Source organism: Tachysurus fulvidraco, chromosome 7, assembly GCF_022655615.1.
Source record: "Tachysurus fulvidraco isolate hzauxx_2018 chromosome 7, HZAU_PFXX_2.0, whole genome shotgun sequence".
NCBI lineage: Eukaryota > Metazoa > Chordata > Actinopteri > Siluriformes > Bagridae > Tachysurus > Tachysurus fulvidraco.
In genome coordinates, this window is record NC_062524.1 from 19,874,167 (window position 1) to 19,893,244 (window position 19,078).

Below are 19,078 nucleotides of genomic sequence, written 5' to 3' on the forward strand. Positions count from 1 at the left end.
TAGAGTTTAAAATACATTTCTCCAGATAGCAGAAGTATCTGATGCAGGAAACAAACAATTGGCTTGAGCAGCAACTTGCCAGCGATGTCACTGGCACATTACATTCTATATGAGCTCTGTGTGTCTCTCTGCCAATTGTCCTGCCCCATTAAGCAACGCTCCGTATTGATTGCTATCTGCTGCTTACTTACCCCCTGCATGTACACATACACACACAAAGAAAGAGAGAGTGTGTGATGTACATTTCTACACGATACAAGTGTGCAAATCATCCTCAAGTTGTTGTAAACTTCAGTGTCTTCTTGCTTAGACGAAACTACTAGTTAAAATTTGGTCTTGTTTTTGCCCTGTTCGATTTGATACACCCGTAAACGTTTATGCTTCTTCATACACATCATAAGAAATGTGTGCGACTGCAATAAGGGAGGTTTGGCGAATCACTGCTCCTAGATTGCATTACGCACGTACGCACGCACTACGGAGAAGCACAGGCACGCGCAGCATTTATCTATAACGGCGGCATAAATGGAGGCATTTATCTATAACTGCGGCAACCAAAAGCAGTGAAATGTCACTATTCTTATTACCAGAGTTCATAGCACAAACAAAATATTGATGCAATATCAATACTAAATAAAAATAACATTTATTGATTCTGTCTTTTTCTTTTAGTTTATTAATGACTGCATTCATTGGACACACTGTTTGTAGAGAATGCACACATACATGAACTGATTTGATTCAGGACTGGCATCATTACATCATGCATAAAATTTTGGTGTCCACTTTTGCCATTTAATAATACCATAACTTTTGGCTTACTATGTAGTAATATAATATATAATATAAAACTCTACTTGTTTTATATTCTCACTGAGGGCTAAAACCCCCTAAAGATGAAATCCTAGAACTGCCCCTGCTCTTATGCCTACTGAAAAATCACTGAAATTTTACTTTTTACTTTTACTTCAAATACTTAAGTACATTAAATATCGGAAAATTACTTTTCATACTTAAGTACAGTAAATATCAGATACTTTAAGACTTTTTCTTGAGTAATATTCTAAAAGGTGACTTTCACTTCTACCAAAGTCTTGTTCTAGTACGATACTTGTACTTTTACTCAAGTATTGCTTTCTAATACTTTATACAACACTGCGCAGGGCACACACACTCTCATTCACTCACACACTACGGACAATTTTCCAGAGGTGCCAATCAACCTACCATGGATGACTTTGGACTGGGGAGGAAACCGGAGTACCCGGAGGAAACCCCCGGGGCACGGGGAGAACATGCAAACTCTGCACACACAAGGCGGAGGTGGGAATCGAACCCCCAACCCTGGAGGTGTGAGGCGAACGTGCTAACCACTAAGCCACCGTGCCCCTCTTAGGTCCAGTAGTTCTTATACTGTATTGTACAGAAAAGGATTTCAGAAAGGATTACCAAAAAAATATTTTCAAATATCTCAGTTGTTTTAGCTTAGCTATTAGTATAACTTGTCTCTTTGCATCTCATGTCAAGTGGGTTTCATTTGATTCCTCTGTATATCTTGTATACACTAGAATAAAATCTTGTTTCTCCAGGACCATGGTGCAACACAGCAGTATGCAATAATAATACTAAAGTGCAAATACACAAAAGCATGAGACCAGTGCAGGGCGATAAATACACAGAACAGGACGATAAATCCACAGGACATTAAAAACACAGAAACTGGTTGTAAATTGTAAACTGCTGGTAGGGGACCAGCAATACATTTAGCCTTCTGTAGGGGTTTTCATTCAGAGACTGTGCAGTTCCCATATCACATGGTAAGACACACTCTATTATCTCTCTTCAGAAGCTTGTGAGATTGGGAGGGGGTGTGTCTAAAGTGTCCACAGGACGTGGATGTATTGCGGGTCTTCTTGACTAGACAGGCAGTGTTGGGAGTCCAGGAGAGATCCTCTGTCATGAATACTATGTACTTTTGTGTGTATCCACAGTTGATAAATTGATGTGCAGTGGTGAGGAGTATACTCTGGTCCATCTGAGGTCAACAATCATCTATTTAGTCTTATCAGCATTAAGACATAGATTGTTGTCTTTACACCATTCTGCAAGATGTTCCACCTCTGCTCCAGATGCTGACTCATCGGTGTTGCTGATGAGGCTGTAAACCTGATGATGTGATTTTAACTGTAGGTTATAGCTCAGTCATGTGGCAATGTGAACATCACTGGACTGATTACACAGCATGGGGATGCATCGTTGTTCAGTGCAATGATGTGGAGGTGGAGTTGCCAATCCTGTACACATTATTAAATCAATTACCATCCTTACAAAGAAGTCATTACATTGCAGTCTTTAAGATGACTTGTGTTTGTCCAGTCACCACTGCTATGATTGGGTTTGCTGTCTTTCTAGGTGATAATACAATATCTCAAACTTAACCATTACAACAAAGTATCTCAAGGAAAGAGCTCTTTTCTGCTTCACCTGCTAATCACCATCATCTTTACCATCCTTACAAGAACACATGGCTAAGAATAACATCAATCACCATATCCTACAAATGATATCTATATATTCATTCATTCATTCATTCATTCATTCATTTTCTACCGCTTTATCCGAACTACCTCGGGTCACGGGGAGCCTGTGCCTATCTCAGGCGTCATCGGGCATCAAGGCAGGATACACCCTGGACGGAGTGCCAACCCATCGCAGGGCACACACACACACACTCTCATTCACTCACACACTCACACACTACGGACAATTTTTCCAGAGATGCCAATCAACCTACCATGCATGTCTTTGGACCGGGGGAGGAAACCGGAGAACCCGGAGGAAACCCCCGAGGCACGGGGAGAACATGCAAACTCCGCACACACAAGGCGGAGGCGGGAACCGAACCCCGACCCTGGAGGGGTGAGGCGAACGTGCTACCCACTAAGCCACCGTGCCCCCCTGATATCTATATATAATATTTAATATTATATTATCTTTAATATTTTTCATAATATCTGAATAATATTCTTTTAATAAAATATCCGCTCACTCTTATTGTCCTGCTGGTCCCCCTACATACAGTATGCATTAAGCAAATCAACACCACTACAGAGTTTTCAGAATGCTGCTAATATCTGTCTCATAACCTCAATAGGACAGTCTTTAAATCTGGTCTCTAGAGCACGTTAAAGTTAGAACTCCTTGTAAAAATGCTAGATTATTTGTATTGCTGCACTGTCAAGTGTTTACATGTCTTATAGCTTATAGTATGTAGATATAGCTTTTAGTAAATACATCCATATTCACAAAAGTCAAGTCTGCCATTACCTACACCAGCTACACTTGACTGGTGTTGGGAAGCAGTCAGCATTCCCAATTACTCCAAAGGGGTTAAGTGGGATTCAGGGCTCTGGGCAAGAAATTTTTAATGGTACAGCATACAATGGGATTCCAGAAATTTTTATCTTTTTGTGTTAGTTTGAGGAAAACCCATGGTCTAATGGTCAAGTGTTCACATACGTTTGGCTGTATAGTTTAAACTGTGTTTAACATGCTTTCGGGCGAGTATCAAGTGTTTTTTTTTTTTAAAAATTAGACACTTTATCATCATCCTTTTTGTGGGGAGCAAGATTACTGTGGTGCACATGCATTTCTGATTAATACACATTCTTCACTCCATAACCCCCATTTCCCTCTGCCCATCTTTGCAATATTGCTATGAAAATATACTAAATATCATTAACACACTTTATCTACTTATATTTTCTGTAGTTTTCAGATATTTGTCATATTTAATTTAGATTATTTGCCAAATTGTAATTAGTAAATTCTATATTTATTTATAATATAATAATATTTACTTAGATTAAAATTATTTGAATTATTTTTAACTAGCCCAATTTGAAATAACTTCTAATAACTGCCCTGTATGCTCCTCCTCCTTTACAAATATTTCTAGGCTGGTACATAGTGCATGGTGCAGCATCATTCGTGCCCCAATGTGCTTCTAATTGCACTTTTAACAGATCCAATGTTTGACCATTAGGTACAATAAAACCTCTACGGAGCAAAATGGTTCAGTGAAATAAGAGAAAATCAATAAAACACTGACCTAAAATCTATAAAATACCAAACTTAAAAATATATATAGAAAAGGTAATACATATGTCAATCAAAATTTAAAAGCACAGACTGAATGAGGATTTGGAAAATATGGTTAGGCTGCCAGAGTTTCTGTCTATTGACAAGTAAATCTGAATTGCTGGGTTTTGACCAGAACCACAAACTCATAGCAGCTTAATAATTCTGACAAGATATATAATAACATGCCAAGTCCTTCATTTAATTAACAGACCAGAAAGGTTAAAGAACCATGATCCTGGAGAAACCTTGTCTCATTTTACTACAGGTATGTACTGCAACAGTTATACTGTATATGGTTGAAATGACAATAAAAACTTCTTGACTTGACTTGACCTGACATGGAAAATACAAGCATGGCTGTAAATATCTCCTTTCAAAGAGAAAAATGACTTAATTTGCATTGCCAGAAGGCTCACTTTACATCATCTGAAGTTGGCTGTAGTAAATATGCAACTGTTTATGGTTTGTCAGAACTGTTTCAAGAAACATTCGAAAGAATTTAGAAAAGATGGAAGCATTTGTTTTTTAGTAAGTTATGTGTAATTATTGTTGTCTTTTCAAATACAGTAGCAGTGCTTTGACTAGAATAAAGGCAATTTCATGTTAAGATTTGCAGTAGCATCATCTGTGCAAAATGACACAGAATCCCAATTGTCTCCAAAGGGAAACACAGATTTGATAGCATGATTTTTCAGCAGGACGCTTGTCTGCCTCTTCATTTGCACCAAATTACAATTTACCCTTGAAACAGGCAATCTAATTGAAAGAACAACTTAAGCTGTTTTATCTCCTCTCTATTAAACTGAAAGATTTACTTTAACCAGGAAAGTCTGTGATAAACAAGCTTGAGGAGGATCACATGCAGGCTAATTTATTTATTGCATAGTGGTACCCACAGTCCACCACAGTCCTGACATTAAAGATACTGACAGCATAATATTTAAGCTGTTTACTGTTTTCTCCTTTCAAGGTTGTATTGAAAATAACACATGGGATGGAGTGTTTTTGTATTTCCAATCTAAAATGTTTCTATTAAGTTTTTTTTTTTTTAAGTATGGCCAAAAAATACAACTAACCTGTCCAATGCAGTCAGTTCTTGCATCCTTCAATATACATTTTGGCTGGATGTTTATGTAAATAGCCCCATTCTGTGCTGTGTAATTGCCACCCAATATCATGCAATACTGATGCAGGCAGACGCTGCAGCTGAGGCCCAGATCCAGCGGGAATAGTTATTGAGAATATGATATCTCAGATGTGGAAGTTTACCAGTGCAAACTAACACAATATTGACAACATTCAGACACCATTTAGTTGTTTTAAAATGACAAAACAAAACCTCTGGGAGGAATTGTAAGAGTGTATGTTTCAACTTAATTGCACTGATAAATGTCAAACATAAGAACATCAAACATCAGCATGGGGGAAAAAATACGATCCCAGTGATTTTGACCATGGCATGTTTGCTGGAGGCAGGCTGATTTGAGCATTTCCGAAAATGCTAATCTCCTGGGGTTTTAATATAGAGTGTATATTTATGAAAAACAAAAACAAATCCTTCAGTATAAAACCAGCCTCATAAATATCTGGACTTTGACAAAGTTGTTAATTTAGGTGTCTAACGCAGAAGTTTAAATTAATGAATATAAAAATGTACACACCCTATTTGAGGGAATCTGAAAAACAATTGGCTGCTTAAAGTGTTATTTCCTCATTGTCACTTACAAATAAGCAGATTAAAAGTTTAGTTTTAATTACAAGTGTGGCATTTGCATTTGGAATCTGTTGCTGTTTAATTGTCAATATAAAGACCAAAGAATTGTGCTGACAGTGAAGCAAGACATCATTTGACTGAAAATCCAATGGCCAGAATAAGAACAGGCTAGGCATAACAAGTGAAGTTATGAAGCATATTATCTGTGCCAAAGTCAACAACCAAGATAAGGCTTAATCAGAATAAACATAGACGGTTTTCTACAAGAGGTAAACCATTGGTAATCCTCAGATTAGAGTTTGCCAAATAATATAAAAAAGCCTTTACAGATTGGAAGCAACCTTGAAACACATGAAACAAATATACCAGAATGATGGGAAGAGAAGCCAAGGAACTGCACGTGATCTGAAAGCATAACAACTTTTCTTCTGACTTTTTTTGAGGTAAAGTAAATTGGATTTGAATCCAACTGAGCAAGCATTTCACTTGCTGAAGGCAAAACTGAAGGCAAAATGGTCCAAGGACAAGACAGCTATAGCAAAGGGCTGGCAAAGCATCAGCAGGAAAGAAACCCAGCATATCTATAAGTTCTAGACTTTGATTTCCAACGTATGCAAAGCAAAAATGTTAATGAATTATTGTCAGGTAAAATCGGATTGATGTTGGGAAATATTTTCATGAAAAACAAAATAAACTTAAATGAAAATTAAAACATTAAAATAACTTGCTTTGAAAATGTACTCAACCCTGATATTTTGTAGATCCTCCTTTTTTCTAAAGTCATACGTAAGCATACGTAAACACCAGCTTTGCACACAGTATTGAAATGATTTTGGCCCAGTGTTCTTGGCAGACCTGCTCCAGTTTTTTCAGGTTGGTTGGATGATGCCTTTGGATTGCAATTTTCAAATAGTACCATAGATTATCAGTGGGATTGAAATCAGGACTTGACTGTGCCACTGTAGGACATTTTTAGGATCTTTTGGGATTGTGCTTCAGATTATTTTACTGCAGGTTGCAGTATTTCACTACATTTTCCATCCATTCTTCCTTCAATCCTAACAAGATGCCTGGTTACTGATAATGAAAAGCATCACCACAAAATGATGCTTCAACCACCACACTTCATGTATGAATCGAGGCATGGCAAATTATAGGATTTTACAACACATACAACTATGAGTTTTGGGCCAAAAAAAAATCTATTACAGCTGGGTCACTCTCATGCGTTCTGGCAAACACAATTTGTGCTTTCATATGCTAATTTATGAGTAAGCCAGTGATTTACAGTGCCTCTTATAGTTTACTGGTGCACCATTGCTCCATCCCTGGCCATTGAACTCTGTAATTCTTTCAAAGTGATTGTTGGCCTTTCTGTGGCTTCCCTCTCAAGTGTCCTTCCTGATTGACCACTGAGTTTTGAGGGGTGGCCTTTTCTTGGCAGTGCTGGTGTGTGTGTGTGTGTGTGTGTGTGTGTGTGTGTGTGTGTGTGTGTGTGTGTGTGTGTGTGTGTGTGTATGTGTGTATATGTGTGTGTGTGATGCAGCTTTCACTCTGTGATTATTGATCCAGCTGTGCTCACTGTGATATCCAAAAACTTTGATTTATTTTGTATTATTATTGGGTACCCTTTCTTTAATCAATAATTAGAATGATATTTGGATTTCATTGTTTCATTGTTCATTTCAGGTTAAAATATTTATTTGTAAAATAAAACAAGACTCTAGTCTAGCAGTATAATATACACATATCAAAACATTAAACAAGCATACAACACGGTAGATTTGTGAAACTGTTAAACAGGGAAGGTAATAAGGTAAATACTAGTGGTAGCAAATATGAAGAATATGTTCAATTAATATTTTTTAATCAGCACAATGTTTAAGATTACATGAGACAACTATCGAGACTTTTCTAAAACAATTGGCTAAAAAAATCTCAAAATGGGAAATGTGTGATGCTTTTTATTTCGTTTTCCTTTCACTGGGATCTCACTTTAAAAAATGGTTATAAATATGTACACATATACATACACACTATATATTGTTAGTAGTTATATGGAATTTGTTCATGGCTCTGTGGGGGCCAAACCATCACTTTTAAGACTCCCTGTTCATCTCTATGCTGAAGATAGTTTCTTAATATCATTAGCTGTATGTTTGGGATGGTTGTCTTGCTGCAGAATAAATGTAATGCCTCCCTGATGGTATTGCACAATGGTATTTGTCTGAATTTCTCATTATTGAGGAAGTTAATCCTGAGCAAATCTCCAATGCCAGTTGCAGAAATGCAGCCAAAAACATGCAAGGAACCTCCACCATGCTTCACTGTTGCCTGTAGACACTTATTATTGTAACACTCTCGGCTCTTTTGACTCATCAGCCCAGAGCACCTGCTGCCATTTTTCGACACCTCAATTCCTATGTTTTCCTGCATAGTAAGTTGCTTAGCCTTGTTTCCATGTCGGAGGTATGGATTATTGTCCACAATTCAGCTACGAAGGAAGGACTCTTCTAGCCAGACATCTCCAGACAGTAGATGTACCTGGGTCCTACTGGTTTCTGCAAGTTCTTTGCTTGTGCCATTGCTGGATGTCTTCCGATGTTGTAGCGAAGTAAGCATAATGTGTTTATCAATTGCTGCTTCAAGTTTCCTTGGCCACCTACTGTGCTTCTTACAAAAAGGTTGAACGGCACATATTGAAACCCCAATATACTTTGAAATCTTTGCCTAGGAGACCTTGCTGATGCAGTATAACTACATTATCTTGTTGCTTTGCTCAGTCTTGCCATGGTGTATGACCTGTTAAATGAAACTGTCTTCCACAACCTCACCTTAGTAGCAGAGTTTGCTTGTTCTTCACCCAGGTTAAGCCTCCTATACAGCTGTTTCTGTTTCATTTAAAGACAGCTTCAACCTACATATGAAATTGATGATCATTAGCACCTGCTCCGTATAATTGCTTAATCACCTGACTACAAAATCCCTGTGTACAAAGGCAAAGAATGGTGACACTATATATATATATATATATATATACAATATACTGTAGATAGATAGATGGATATAAGGATAGTTGCATATATATATGGTATATATAAACACAAAACTATTTATTATAGATTTTTCATAATAAATTTTAAGATATCAAAATACTGTAAAGGAAAAGAAAAGAAAAATAGATGCAAAATGATCTTTTAGGGGATATGGCAGGAAGAAAGATACAAAACCAGAATATTATGTTTGTAAAAAGTGAGTGACATAGTCATTTTGAGACCAGCACAAATAATTTTGCCTCATATGTCACGCTTGTCAAGGGAGGCACCTGCTGTGACGAGCTAGAGATAAAGCTGTGGGTGATGATTATGCCTCCTATCACAAAACTGTATTCGTAACTGTTTGACTTTTCAAACCAAACTTATTGATTTAATTCTAATATAGCAGCAAAGAATATGAATCAAAACATATGAAAAGATATGAATGTTAGAGTTAAGGGTGTGGTCAGTGTTTAAACATGTCTTACAACTTTACTGATGAAATCTGATTATGTTTAATCCTCATTTATTCAGATGCATACAATTCCATGAGATCAAGCTGTATTTAATTGACATTTCAAATCTTCAGCACATAAGCCTGGAACTGAATGGCACATTTATGCATCTCATTAGCAAACATGAAAACTTCATTGTTAATGTGTTCAGTGAAACTTATAGTGTTCTGTGGCTTTACCATTCAATACATGATATCCTGAATGAAGAATACACACTAAAATACTGGCGTAGATTATTTGTGTCATTTTATTTAAGCACACAGTAACCAGCTGTAATGTGTACAACCAGAACACCAATAAAAGGCAGGTCAAAATGACCATAATATAATGATTGGGGACTCATGGGGAAAAATTTCCACCAAGGCAGCAAAGCACTGTACAGATTGACACTTCTGTTTAGGACTATGGAAAGCATTCTGAGAAATCCAGTCTGAGTAATTCAATCTACTGTCAAGGTCTATAATGATTTGGACATTGCTGTACAATTGTAAAAGACATTAAAATATCACTATTTAATTTAAATGAAATAACATGCAATCTAGTCAGATCTTACCTCCTTAGGTAGGGTTCAAATAAGGCAAGAAATAACGTTTCATTCTGCAAAAAGCTATGTAGCACAATATGGAGCAGCAGATGATGTTGAATTATTTAGGGCCCAGCAAGTTGACTTAAGGGCTTAACGCCACAGAGTTAAAGGAAAGAGTTTCATGGACTTGTAGTGAGACTGCGGTTCCAGTGCCAATAACAACAGATCAGCTCAAGCACCCACTCGATTAGCTATGGCTCCTGATTGGCCTCCCATCACTTCCCAATTCCAGTTCGTCTGTTTATTCTACATGTGTGATTAGCCTTCTTTCTGAAATGAGGTCAAGCAGCCATTTATAGGCATAGTCCAGACAAGAACAACCAATTTTGCTGCGACTAATAGCAGTGTCATTTTCTACAAGGAGTGAAAATTAACCATTTACAGTAGGAGACATTTATTAAATCTTGCTCTGGATCGACAAATATATCTTGAGAAGATTTGAGAAAAGGGCTACTGAATTAAAAATTCAAAAAGAATATTTCATACATTAAAAAAAGGATAACAAATTTTCCAAATTTTATCTGTTGTATATTACTGTACATTCAAAAGGAGTTTAGGCAAACCCATTAAATTTGTCAATCTTAAAGCTTCAAGGCTTTAAATAAAAAAAATAAAAAAATAGAATAATAAAAAATAAAAAATGTGCTCTCCTCTCCTCAGCATCAAAAAGTATAGGAAGGTTATTCCAATCTTGATTTTGATCCCTTTTGGTGCATTATTTGTATGTGGGTGAGTTTTAGAAGTTAGGAGGTGACAATAATGTGCTATGACTACTTGACATTTATGACCAAAGATCTCCAGGGGAAATTGTCAACCGGTGGTTGTGGTCCAGATGTAGAACCAGCAAAGATTTACATAGGACTGGAAATGAGTACTTAAAAAAAAGATAACTACTTTGATTTTTTTTAAATATATAGTCATAAATTAAATGAATGCTTAACCTGGCCCTTTGTTCAGCTAAATACATCTAACAAAGCAGAAAGCATGCCTTTAATAAAGCTAATAAATGTGCAGTCATCCAAATTTTGATATCTGTCATTCAAAATGCTTTTTCATATCACAAGGCATCAGATTTATGTACACCAGGAAATTGACTTACTTCTTCCATCTCATTGATACAAATAAAATAGTAAGGAATAGGTGCCTTCTGTAGATCAGAAGGCAGCTGGCATTTTAAAATGCAGAGAGGAAGCAAAACCTTTAGAAAGAGGACTAAATGACTCAGCAGAAATGTTCTGACAGCTGTAGTGCAGCATACTACATTAATATCAGCTATCATCCGGTTCTATGATGCTCTTAGAAGCCCAAAACATGACAAGGACCCTTCAGACTGACAAGCAAGCAAGGCAAAATTATTGTCTAGAATAAAAGAGAGAGAAATGGTGCCGGGGAGAGAACAGGGCAAATGGATAAAATGAGACTGGTAATGATACAATTCTTCAAGATGTTGCTCATTTGCAGCTGGGGCTGTGCAAGTGACTATTGTAATAGATACTATTTGAGCAGGTGGTGTCTAACAGACAAGAAGACATGCTAAATAAAACGAAGAACTGTTGAGGATAACTCAGGATCTTGGCTAAATCATGTACAGTATGTCCATAGCACTCATATGACCATGAAAAATATATGAAGATGTTAAGAAGGTGTTGCTGATGCTAAATATGCCTACTACAAATGTACAGACCTCAACTGTGAAAAGGATACATTTTTCTTTCCTATATTTCTAATGAGAGAATTGTGTAAATCAATAAATAACTTTTGTGTGGTTTCTAAGTGTACTCATTTTCCAGCAAACTGTAAATTTGGTGGTTTGCGTCCACCTCTGTGACACCTGAAATACATTACATATGCGTAAGTACAGTATAAGTTAATTTACACTTGTATCATAATTGGCTATAGCATGCAGAGTCATCACAATAATCTGAAATAACCTCACATCAAAAAATGCATGCGCAAAAGATGCCTAGCCACTGCAGAGATTACTGCAATGGACTCATAAATGTGAACATCCACCAGAGTTATGATGCACTCACCTAATGTATGTTAGGTTGACTCTCAATGTACAGACCTTCATAATTGCCCATTATGTAAGTACAATGTGTTTTTTCTATTTCAAAACACTTAACTTTTGTATGGCCAGTGATGGTGCATTTCAAACACAGATCATATTATAAAGTCTAATCAACCTTTCTTGTTGGCAAGAAGGATATCCTTGAGAAAAGAGCAATGAGCCAGGGAAAAATGCATTTCCAGGAGCTTTAGTGTCCAATTCATAGGCCACACTCTTTTGACACACAAAGCATGTATGCAGGTGGAAGATATCAAAGAACGGCACTTATTTTGGTCTTATCTTGGACTGTTTTCCATTAAAACATACGGCAGAGCATCCAATGGAGAGGAATCTTTTGAACCTGCTATCTGAATAAAAAAGACTCCAGAATAATTAGCACCTTTGAAGAAAATAAGCAAAAAAAACCAAATATATAAAATAAAATGAAAAAGATATTTCATGGATGGGAAATTCAACACATTGGTGCTCCATATATGATGTTAAGAACAAAATATTTATTTTTTATCATAAAAAATAGATTTTATGTAGTGTTAAGTAATATTTTTGTTTCAGAATTAATGTTTGTGATGCCTCCCCTGGTGAGAATAATTGCTCTGATTCCTTTCCTCTCAAAAGGTTGTAGAACAACTCTTAGGTATATATGTGGCCTCACTCACATTCAATAACTGATTTATGATGGTTATGTCCAGAGTCTGGTAACTATCCCAGAAACGCTGGGCATTGGGGTGAATACTCAATGTATGGAAATTTATCAGTAACCTCAGCTCAGGATTCAACTGGCATACCATTTACTCCCTGTGGCATACAGTATGTGGATTTCACCTTTTCTATTAAGACCACGTTTTCAATAGTTTAAATCTGTAGAGTGAAATAGTCACTGCAAAACATTGATTTTTTTGTCCCTGCAACCATTTCTGTGATGTAAGCATTTTTGTGGTCATTGCTTAAAGATCCATCTGCGGGTAAATCTTAACCTTCTGACAGAGGAAACCTGGTTTTATGCTACAACATCCTGGTACTTAGCAGAATTCATGATGTTATTAATCTTCACAGGAGCCCTGGACCCCTAAACATCAATGCAAAACATCAATGATGCACCACTATATTTTACAGTGGGATATGGGGGCTATTATCTGTATGCCATCTGCCTTTTCTGCTTAATATGTCAATGGTATGTGTAGTCAAAAGGTTAGACTAACCACAATCAATGATTTCTGTCAAGGAATCTCAGTTCAGGCACTAGAATATGTGCTTTATTGATTGTCTTCTGTCATGTAACCATTTCAAACACCTTGCGGCATCTAATATTGGTATTCTGAATGTCTGTTTTCAGTACAGGATATCAAAGAAATGTGTGCACCGTTATATTTTTGACTTTTGTTTCTGTTTCGGTGAAAACGTACTGTAAACTAAAACTTATTATATACAATCATATTAATTTTGTACAAACCAACTAATAGCATAATAGCAACTTGAGACTTGAGCAGAAATAGGAATGTATAGTTGTATAGAATGTATAGAAACTATAAAAGGGAATAAAATAAACAGAATAAGCTTATCTAATAATGCGTATTACTTAACATTGACCGTAGCTTTAAGGACCACACAAAAGAAATGTCTAGAAAGTATGTCTTTATGCGAATATCTTTTCTCCGAAATATTTCTAAATTGGATTTAGTACATTAAAGCTCCAAGAACAGAAATAAGAGATAAATGAAAAATGAGTGATGGCTCAGTGCTGCCTGTCATTTACTATTGATATTTGGCCTGCAAACCACCACTGAATAACAATAATGAGCTCATTCAAAGATGCCTGCCAGAACGCCACCTTTGTTTAACCTTGATGAGACCGTATCTTACACATCATGCTGCTCACATAGTATATTACATATCATATTTTAGTCTAGAATTGAAAGATGTGCAATCTATTTTGCCTCAGATTCAAATTCAGCTTACAGTTGCGATACTTTTGCCACAGCGTACACCTGCAATTGCAATAGCTGGTCTTTTCTTCCATATATCTTGTCAAATTAGGCTACAATCTGCTATTTGTAAAAGGCCATCAGCAGCTTCACACAAGTAAAATTAGTGTGTACTAGGTAAGGCACCAAAACTAAAATAGTCTGAAAAAAGAGCATACTTGTTTAAATGCAGATATTTCTAAAGCACACAGTTACATTTGATCGGAAAGACTGCCACTTGATCCCTAAAGGGCTATTACTTTCGGCTTGTGGAAACTGAATGCCACAGGAGGGTTCTACCAACACGGAGGACTCTCTCTCTCTCTCTCTCTCTCTCTCTCTCTCTTTAACAAGTGATTTATGATTTCTGAATATCTTTCCTGGAATGAAACATGTGGTAAAATTCATTCACATCTAGCTATCCTTATCATGGGTTTTCATATTTTGGTCACTGTTGAGCCATCACCAGTAAAACTGACATCCATTACCAAAAACATTTATATGTGGGATGTCCTTCAAATGCAGACACTTGCAATTGTACAGATAGGTATTGGGAGTGATTATATTTTCATACCACCCTCGTGACTAAAAGCAACAACACACATTATTATCATATTAGATAATCTAAACATTATCTGTTGCAGTGTACACAGATAGAAATGTGCTAGAAAAAAGTGCATGACAATATCTATACAGCTAAAAATATTGCCTTAAAAGCTTAAACATATATCATATGTGTAAAACTCCATCAAACCTAACCATGATTAGAATTTGTTTAAATACACTTCACTGTGTACTTCTCCATTAGTTTCCAAGTTAAGCAACTGTATGATCTGCAGTCAAAATGGAGTCTATGCAGTGCTTGCCACATGGTCATCATATCGCACAATAAAATGTGGTACTGCTGATACAGTATAACCTAAATGACATTTATTATATGACAAATAAAAAGTGTTTGAATTTATTTTATATAAAAGCAGTAAATACAGCAATGTGTTGTGGTTTAAAGACATTCGCTGGCTGCGATTTTACTTTTGGGAAGGGCGACAGGGTAACAGGTGTATGACCGAACATATAGATAATTATCGCAAACACTATTCCAAGCTTGTGTAAAGTGCAACCCAAAGAGTGGGCATGTGCATACTCACCCTCCTTGGATGGCCGTTTGACCTCTGCACTCAGATTGCACGCATGTGATGTGCGCAGCTGCGCAGTTAGGCACCCTTCGGTTCGTGGATTTAAAGGCAGCACCACATTGCTGAGCATTAAAACACTCTCAGATTCCCCATCACCCAAATGCTGAGGGCAGGTGCATTTGGAGTACACTATTCCACAAGACTCCACCGACCCTTTCTCTCCCTTCAGACAATTTTCCAACCACATGCATAAGACCTGACATCCAAACTGGCTCGGACTCGCCTTGTTTAAAACCACAAACTCCACCATTGACTTCTCATCTTCATCCTTTTTCTTTGCAACCAATCCATTGTAGTCGTAGGGGAACACCCGCCGTATCTGAACAAAATTTTTGTCATAATGCAAAAACACGTAAATATTCTTTGCATCACACAGGTATACAATGGATTCGTTGATCTTTAAGAGTTCGTTGATCTTCTCATGAGAGAAGTGGTCGAACTGGTAAACCAAAAGGGAGAACTCGGAGCAACTAATCTCACGTGTGTAGAGTTTCAGGTAGATGCTGTATTTGGTAGGATCAGGGTTTTCCAATGTCCAGGTGCAGTTTGTGAAGTTCTTCGGGAACATCTCATTAACAGAGTAAGATCCATAAATAACTCCCTTAACCAGTGTGGAACACCAGAAATCTTGGGCACTGGTATATCCAAACATAACCAATAGATAGGTGGAAAATATATAAATCAACAAATTACGAACAGCCTTCATCCTATGTCATTTGGCCTGAAAATAAAAAGAGAAGATTAAATAATGGTTCATCATATACTTCTTAACACTGCAGGAAAGAGAGAGTGACAGAGATGAAAATTTAAGTAACAAAGTGTCCTAGTATGATCTTTGGTGAGAATCTACAAATACTATAATGAACAACCATTATTCAAAAAGATATTGGTGGAGAGCGCTAATATGTCCGTCCAAATGCTGTGTTCAACTCGATTGACACCAAGTGACCGCAAGATCCACAGCCTATGAATTACTATTCAGAAGGCCCGAATGGGCTGAAAACGACCACTCCCATCAGAGTAGAAATATTTCAATATTTTGCAGATTATAGGTGATCAGTCACAATATCTTTGTATTGATTTGAAATGACCACTGGTGCCTAACCATACCAAGAAAATGTCCTCCACAGCCATCTGAGGCTTACAATGAATTTTCACATATGAACTAGTGATCTAGGTTACTGGTTAGGATTTTGTGTTTAGCCATTTCATATTTGGTATTATATTACATCGCATAAAAAATATTCTTTATTCTTTAGCTAAGAGGAAACACATTTGGATAAACATTGCCACCTTGTGGTTCCCAATAAATTCGGACTCACTTTTTGGCACCTGCACAACCGTGAAGATAAAAATGATCACTAGATTAATATCCGATATTATTATTATTATTATTTTAGATTAGTGTTTTTTTAGAATCTGTGTAAACTCTGTGTAAAATAACACAATATCTTTAGTGTCCTCGTATAAGGTCGAATCTTATACAAAACGCACACCAACTGATTATCTGCAATGAATAAAGGCTTCGAATAGTTCCTTGGATGGATAAAAACACTGGTATATTTCAGGATGAAACTGGTGAGTAAATACTTCTATACAGCCTTGCTGTACACGAAGAGAGAAGCCACTTGATGTGGACTAGGTTTGGTACAATGCACATGTAAAATAGAAATGCATGGCAAGTCACTGCAGTGGTGCTGTAGGAAAATCCAAAAAGGCAACCGACGTCGGAAATATTGGCCAGTGATACAGTCTCGTCATGAATTACTGAACAGCGAGAAGATTAACATGCAGCACACTTTCACAAGCTAAATTGACGCGTTACTGTTGGACACGAAACTTTAATATGAACTGGCTGCATTGGATGCATTTTACGCATCAGAAATGCGCGTTAGTACAGATTAATATAGAAGTATCAGAGAGAGAGAGAGAGAGAGAGAGAGAGAGAGAGAGAGAGAGAGAGAGAGAGAGAGAGAGAGAGAGAGAGCTATACAATGTCCTGGTTGCATTAATCCTGCAGCCACTGCAGTTGTGTGCAGTGTACTGTGATGCTGTTGTGCGTGTTGCCGTTCATACATTTCATGTGAACTCCACGAGATCCCCTAGAATGGAGCAGTCGAGTGCTTACGCACGACATTTAAGCTGTCTCAGTGCTTCAGCCGACTTGAATGCGGCAGTTATCTTGTGATGGACCAAAGCAGCCCGTCTTTTTGCAGAGACAAACACAGCTGCTTCGACACTTTTCTATTAGAACATTTAACCATGCGCTCCTGTCCATATTCCCGTTAAACAGTCGATGCCAAAGCTCGATTTTCTCATTTTGTTCAGTCGAAAAAGCCGAATATTGCGCTTTTAACTTCCCGTCAAATCTCGTCCATCATGGGAGTCCTCGAAAAATTTGGCGTAGTTGGACTGAATTAATCAAACCAGGAGACAATGACGTGCCAATGCAAGTCACTTTATCACTGACATACAATTATAACAACGAGATTAATAATAATAATAATAATAATAATAATAATAATAATAATAATAATAATAATAATCAGCATTTACCTTACACTCCAGAAGCTATGGCTATTTATCCCACATACTTGAAGACATTCTTCAGAAAAGACAAAATGCGATGCTGTTTTGGCAATCGAGATGTTCCATTGCCCGCGACACGAGTCCTGTGCAACAAGATGGATTAACGGGCAAAAACGCGTTCGGCTCGGACGTGGCTCATCTCCTGCCTTCCATTTTTTTCCACCTAAAAGGGAGCCAAAGCGAGAGGCAGACCCAAGCGCGCGCGTGACGCAACACTAATACCGGATCTCTCCAAAAAATACAAGCTACAAACAAAGCGTAAAGGTATGTCGACTCTCGGTTGCCTCTTAAGATAGTGGCAGGGTAAAAGAGTGGTATCGTTTCCGGATGCTGCGGACGCTCGCTGGAGAGAGAGAGAGAGAGAGAGAGAGAGAGAGAGAGAGAGAGAGAGAGAGAGAGAGAGAGAGAGAGAGAGAGAGAGAGAGAGAGAGAGAGATGCAGTAGCGCGTCACCGCCGCTGAGATGATGCGCGCGCGAGCTCCTCTCGCTCTCCGTCTCTCACCACCTTCACCCCCTCATTTTTTATATAAATCGTCTGGCTTCCACCACCAGCACTCGTTACCGGTTGCAATCAAACCGTGGAAGCGTCCGTCAAATTGCACTTAGCGCTACGGGGCGCTTCTACTACAATGGACTACAAATTGTATCTGAATAGCAATGCAAAATAGAGGATGATATTTGGACCGAAGAAAAACGTGACGTTCAAGTGGAAAACATCCATTTTATTTTTCTTTAGGCCTTGCCACAAATCGTCTTATTACGTCGTATCTCCTCATCATGGCTTTGATGTTTTGACCAGGGAGTAGAACACGATGAGAAATCCTGCTCTCTTTAACTGTTAGAGTGATCTTCGGCTTGTTGCTTCCCTTTCTTGCGCAAAATCAATGTGTTCTTGGAGCGTCACATACAGCTGCTGGTCACATTGCTGGCTGTTTCAAAGGTCAGCTGCAATACAGGCTGAAAAAGAAAGTTCAATAGATTTTAAAGTTTGAGTTTAACAACAGAGTGGAAACCGGCCGCAGATCAGAGATTGTACAGAATATTAAGAATATCAAGAACCAAACAGAGAAAAGTTAGGCATACTATAATGTAGTTTGGTTTTTTTTTAAATCATTTTACAACATACACAGATCAGCCATGACATTAAAAACACTGACAGGTGAAGTAAATATCTCGTAATGTCAATAGTTTTTTTAGGCAGCAAGGATCTGAGCAACTGTGCAATGGGCCAATTTGTGATGACTAGACGTCTCCAAAGCTCATATATC

The 19,078-nt window shown here is 37.5% G+C and overlaps 1 protein-coding gene across 5 annotated transcripts in view; it reads right to left on the reverse strand.

The window, feature by feature from the left end:
* The window catches only part of adgrb3 (adhesion G protein-coupled receptor B3), a 152,177-nt gene extending 134,016 nt beyond the window's left edge, over positions 1-18,161 (reverse strand). For 4 of the 5 annotated variants that reach the window (XM_047816630.1, XM_047816628.1, XM_047816629.1 and 1 more), the window contains exons 1-2: positions 17,778-18,159; positions 15,174-15,942 (exon numbers count right to left, since the gene is read on the reverse strand). In XM_047816630.1, coding sequence (XP_047672586.1) covers positions 15,174-15,927 — 754 coding nt within the window. In that variant the 5' untranslated portion in view covers positions 15,928-15,942; positions 17,778-18,159. Of the gene's footprint in view, positions 1-15,173; positions 15,943-17,777 lie in introns of all 5 variants that reach the window. The other variant, XM_047816627.1, reaches the window with a different exon arrangement.
* Positions 18,162-19,078: the final 917 nt, after the last annotated feature.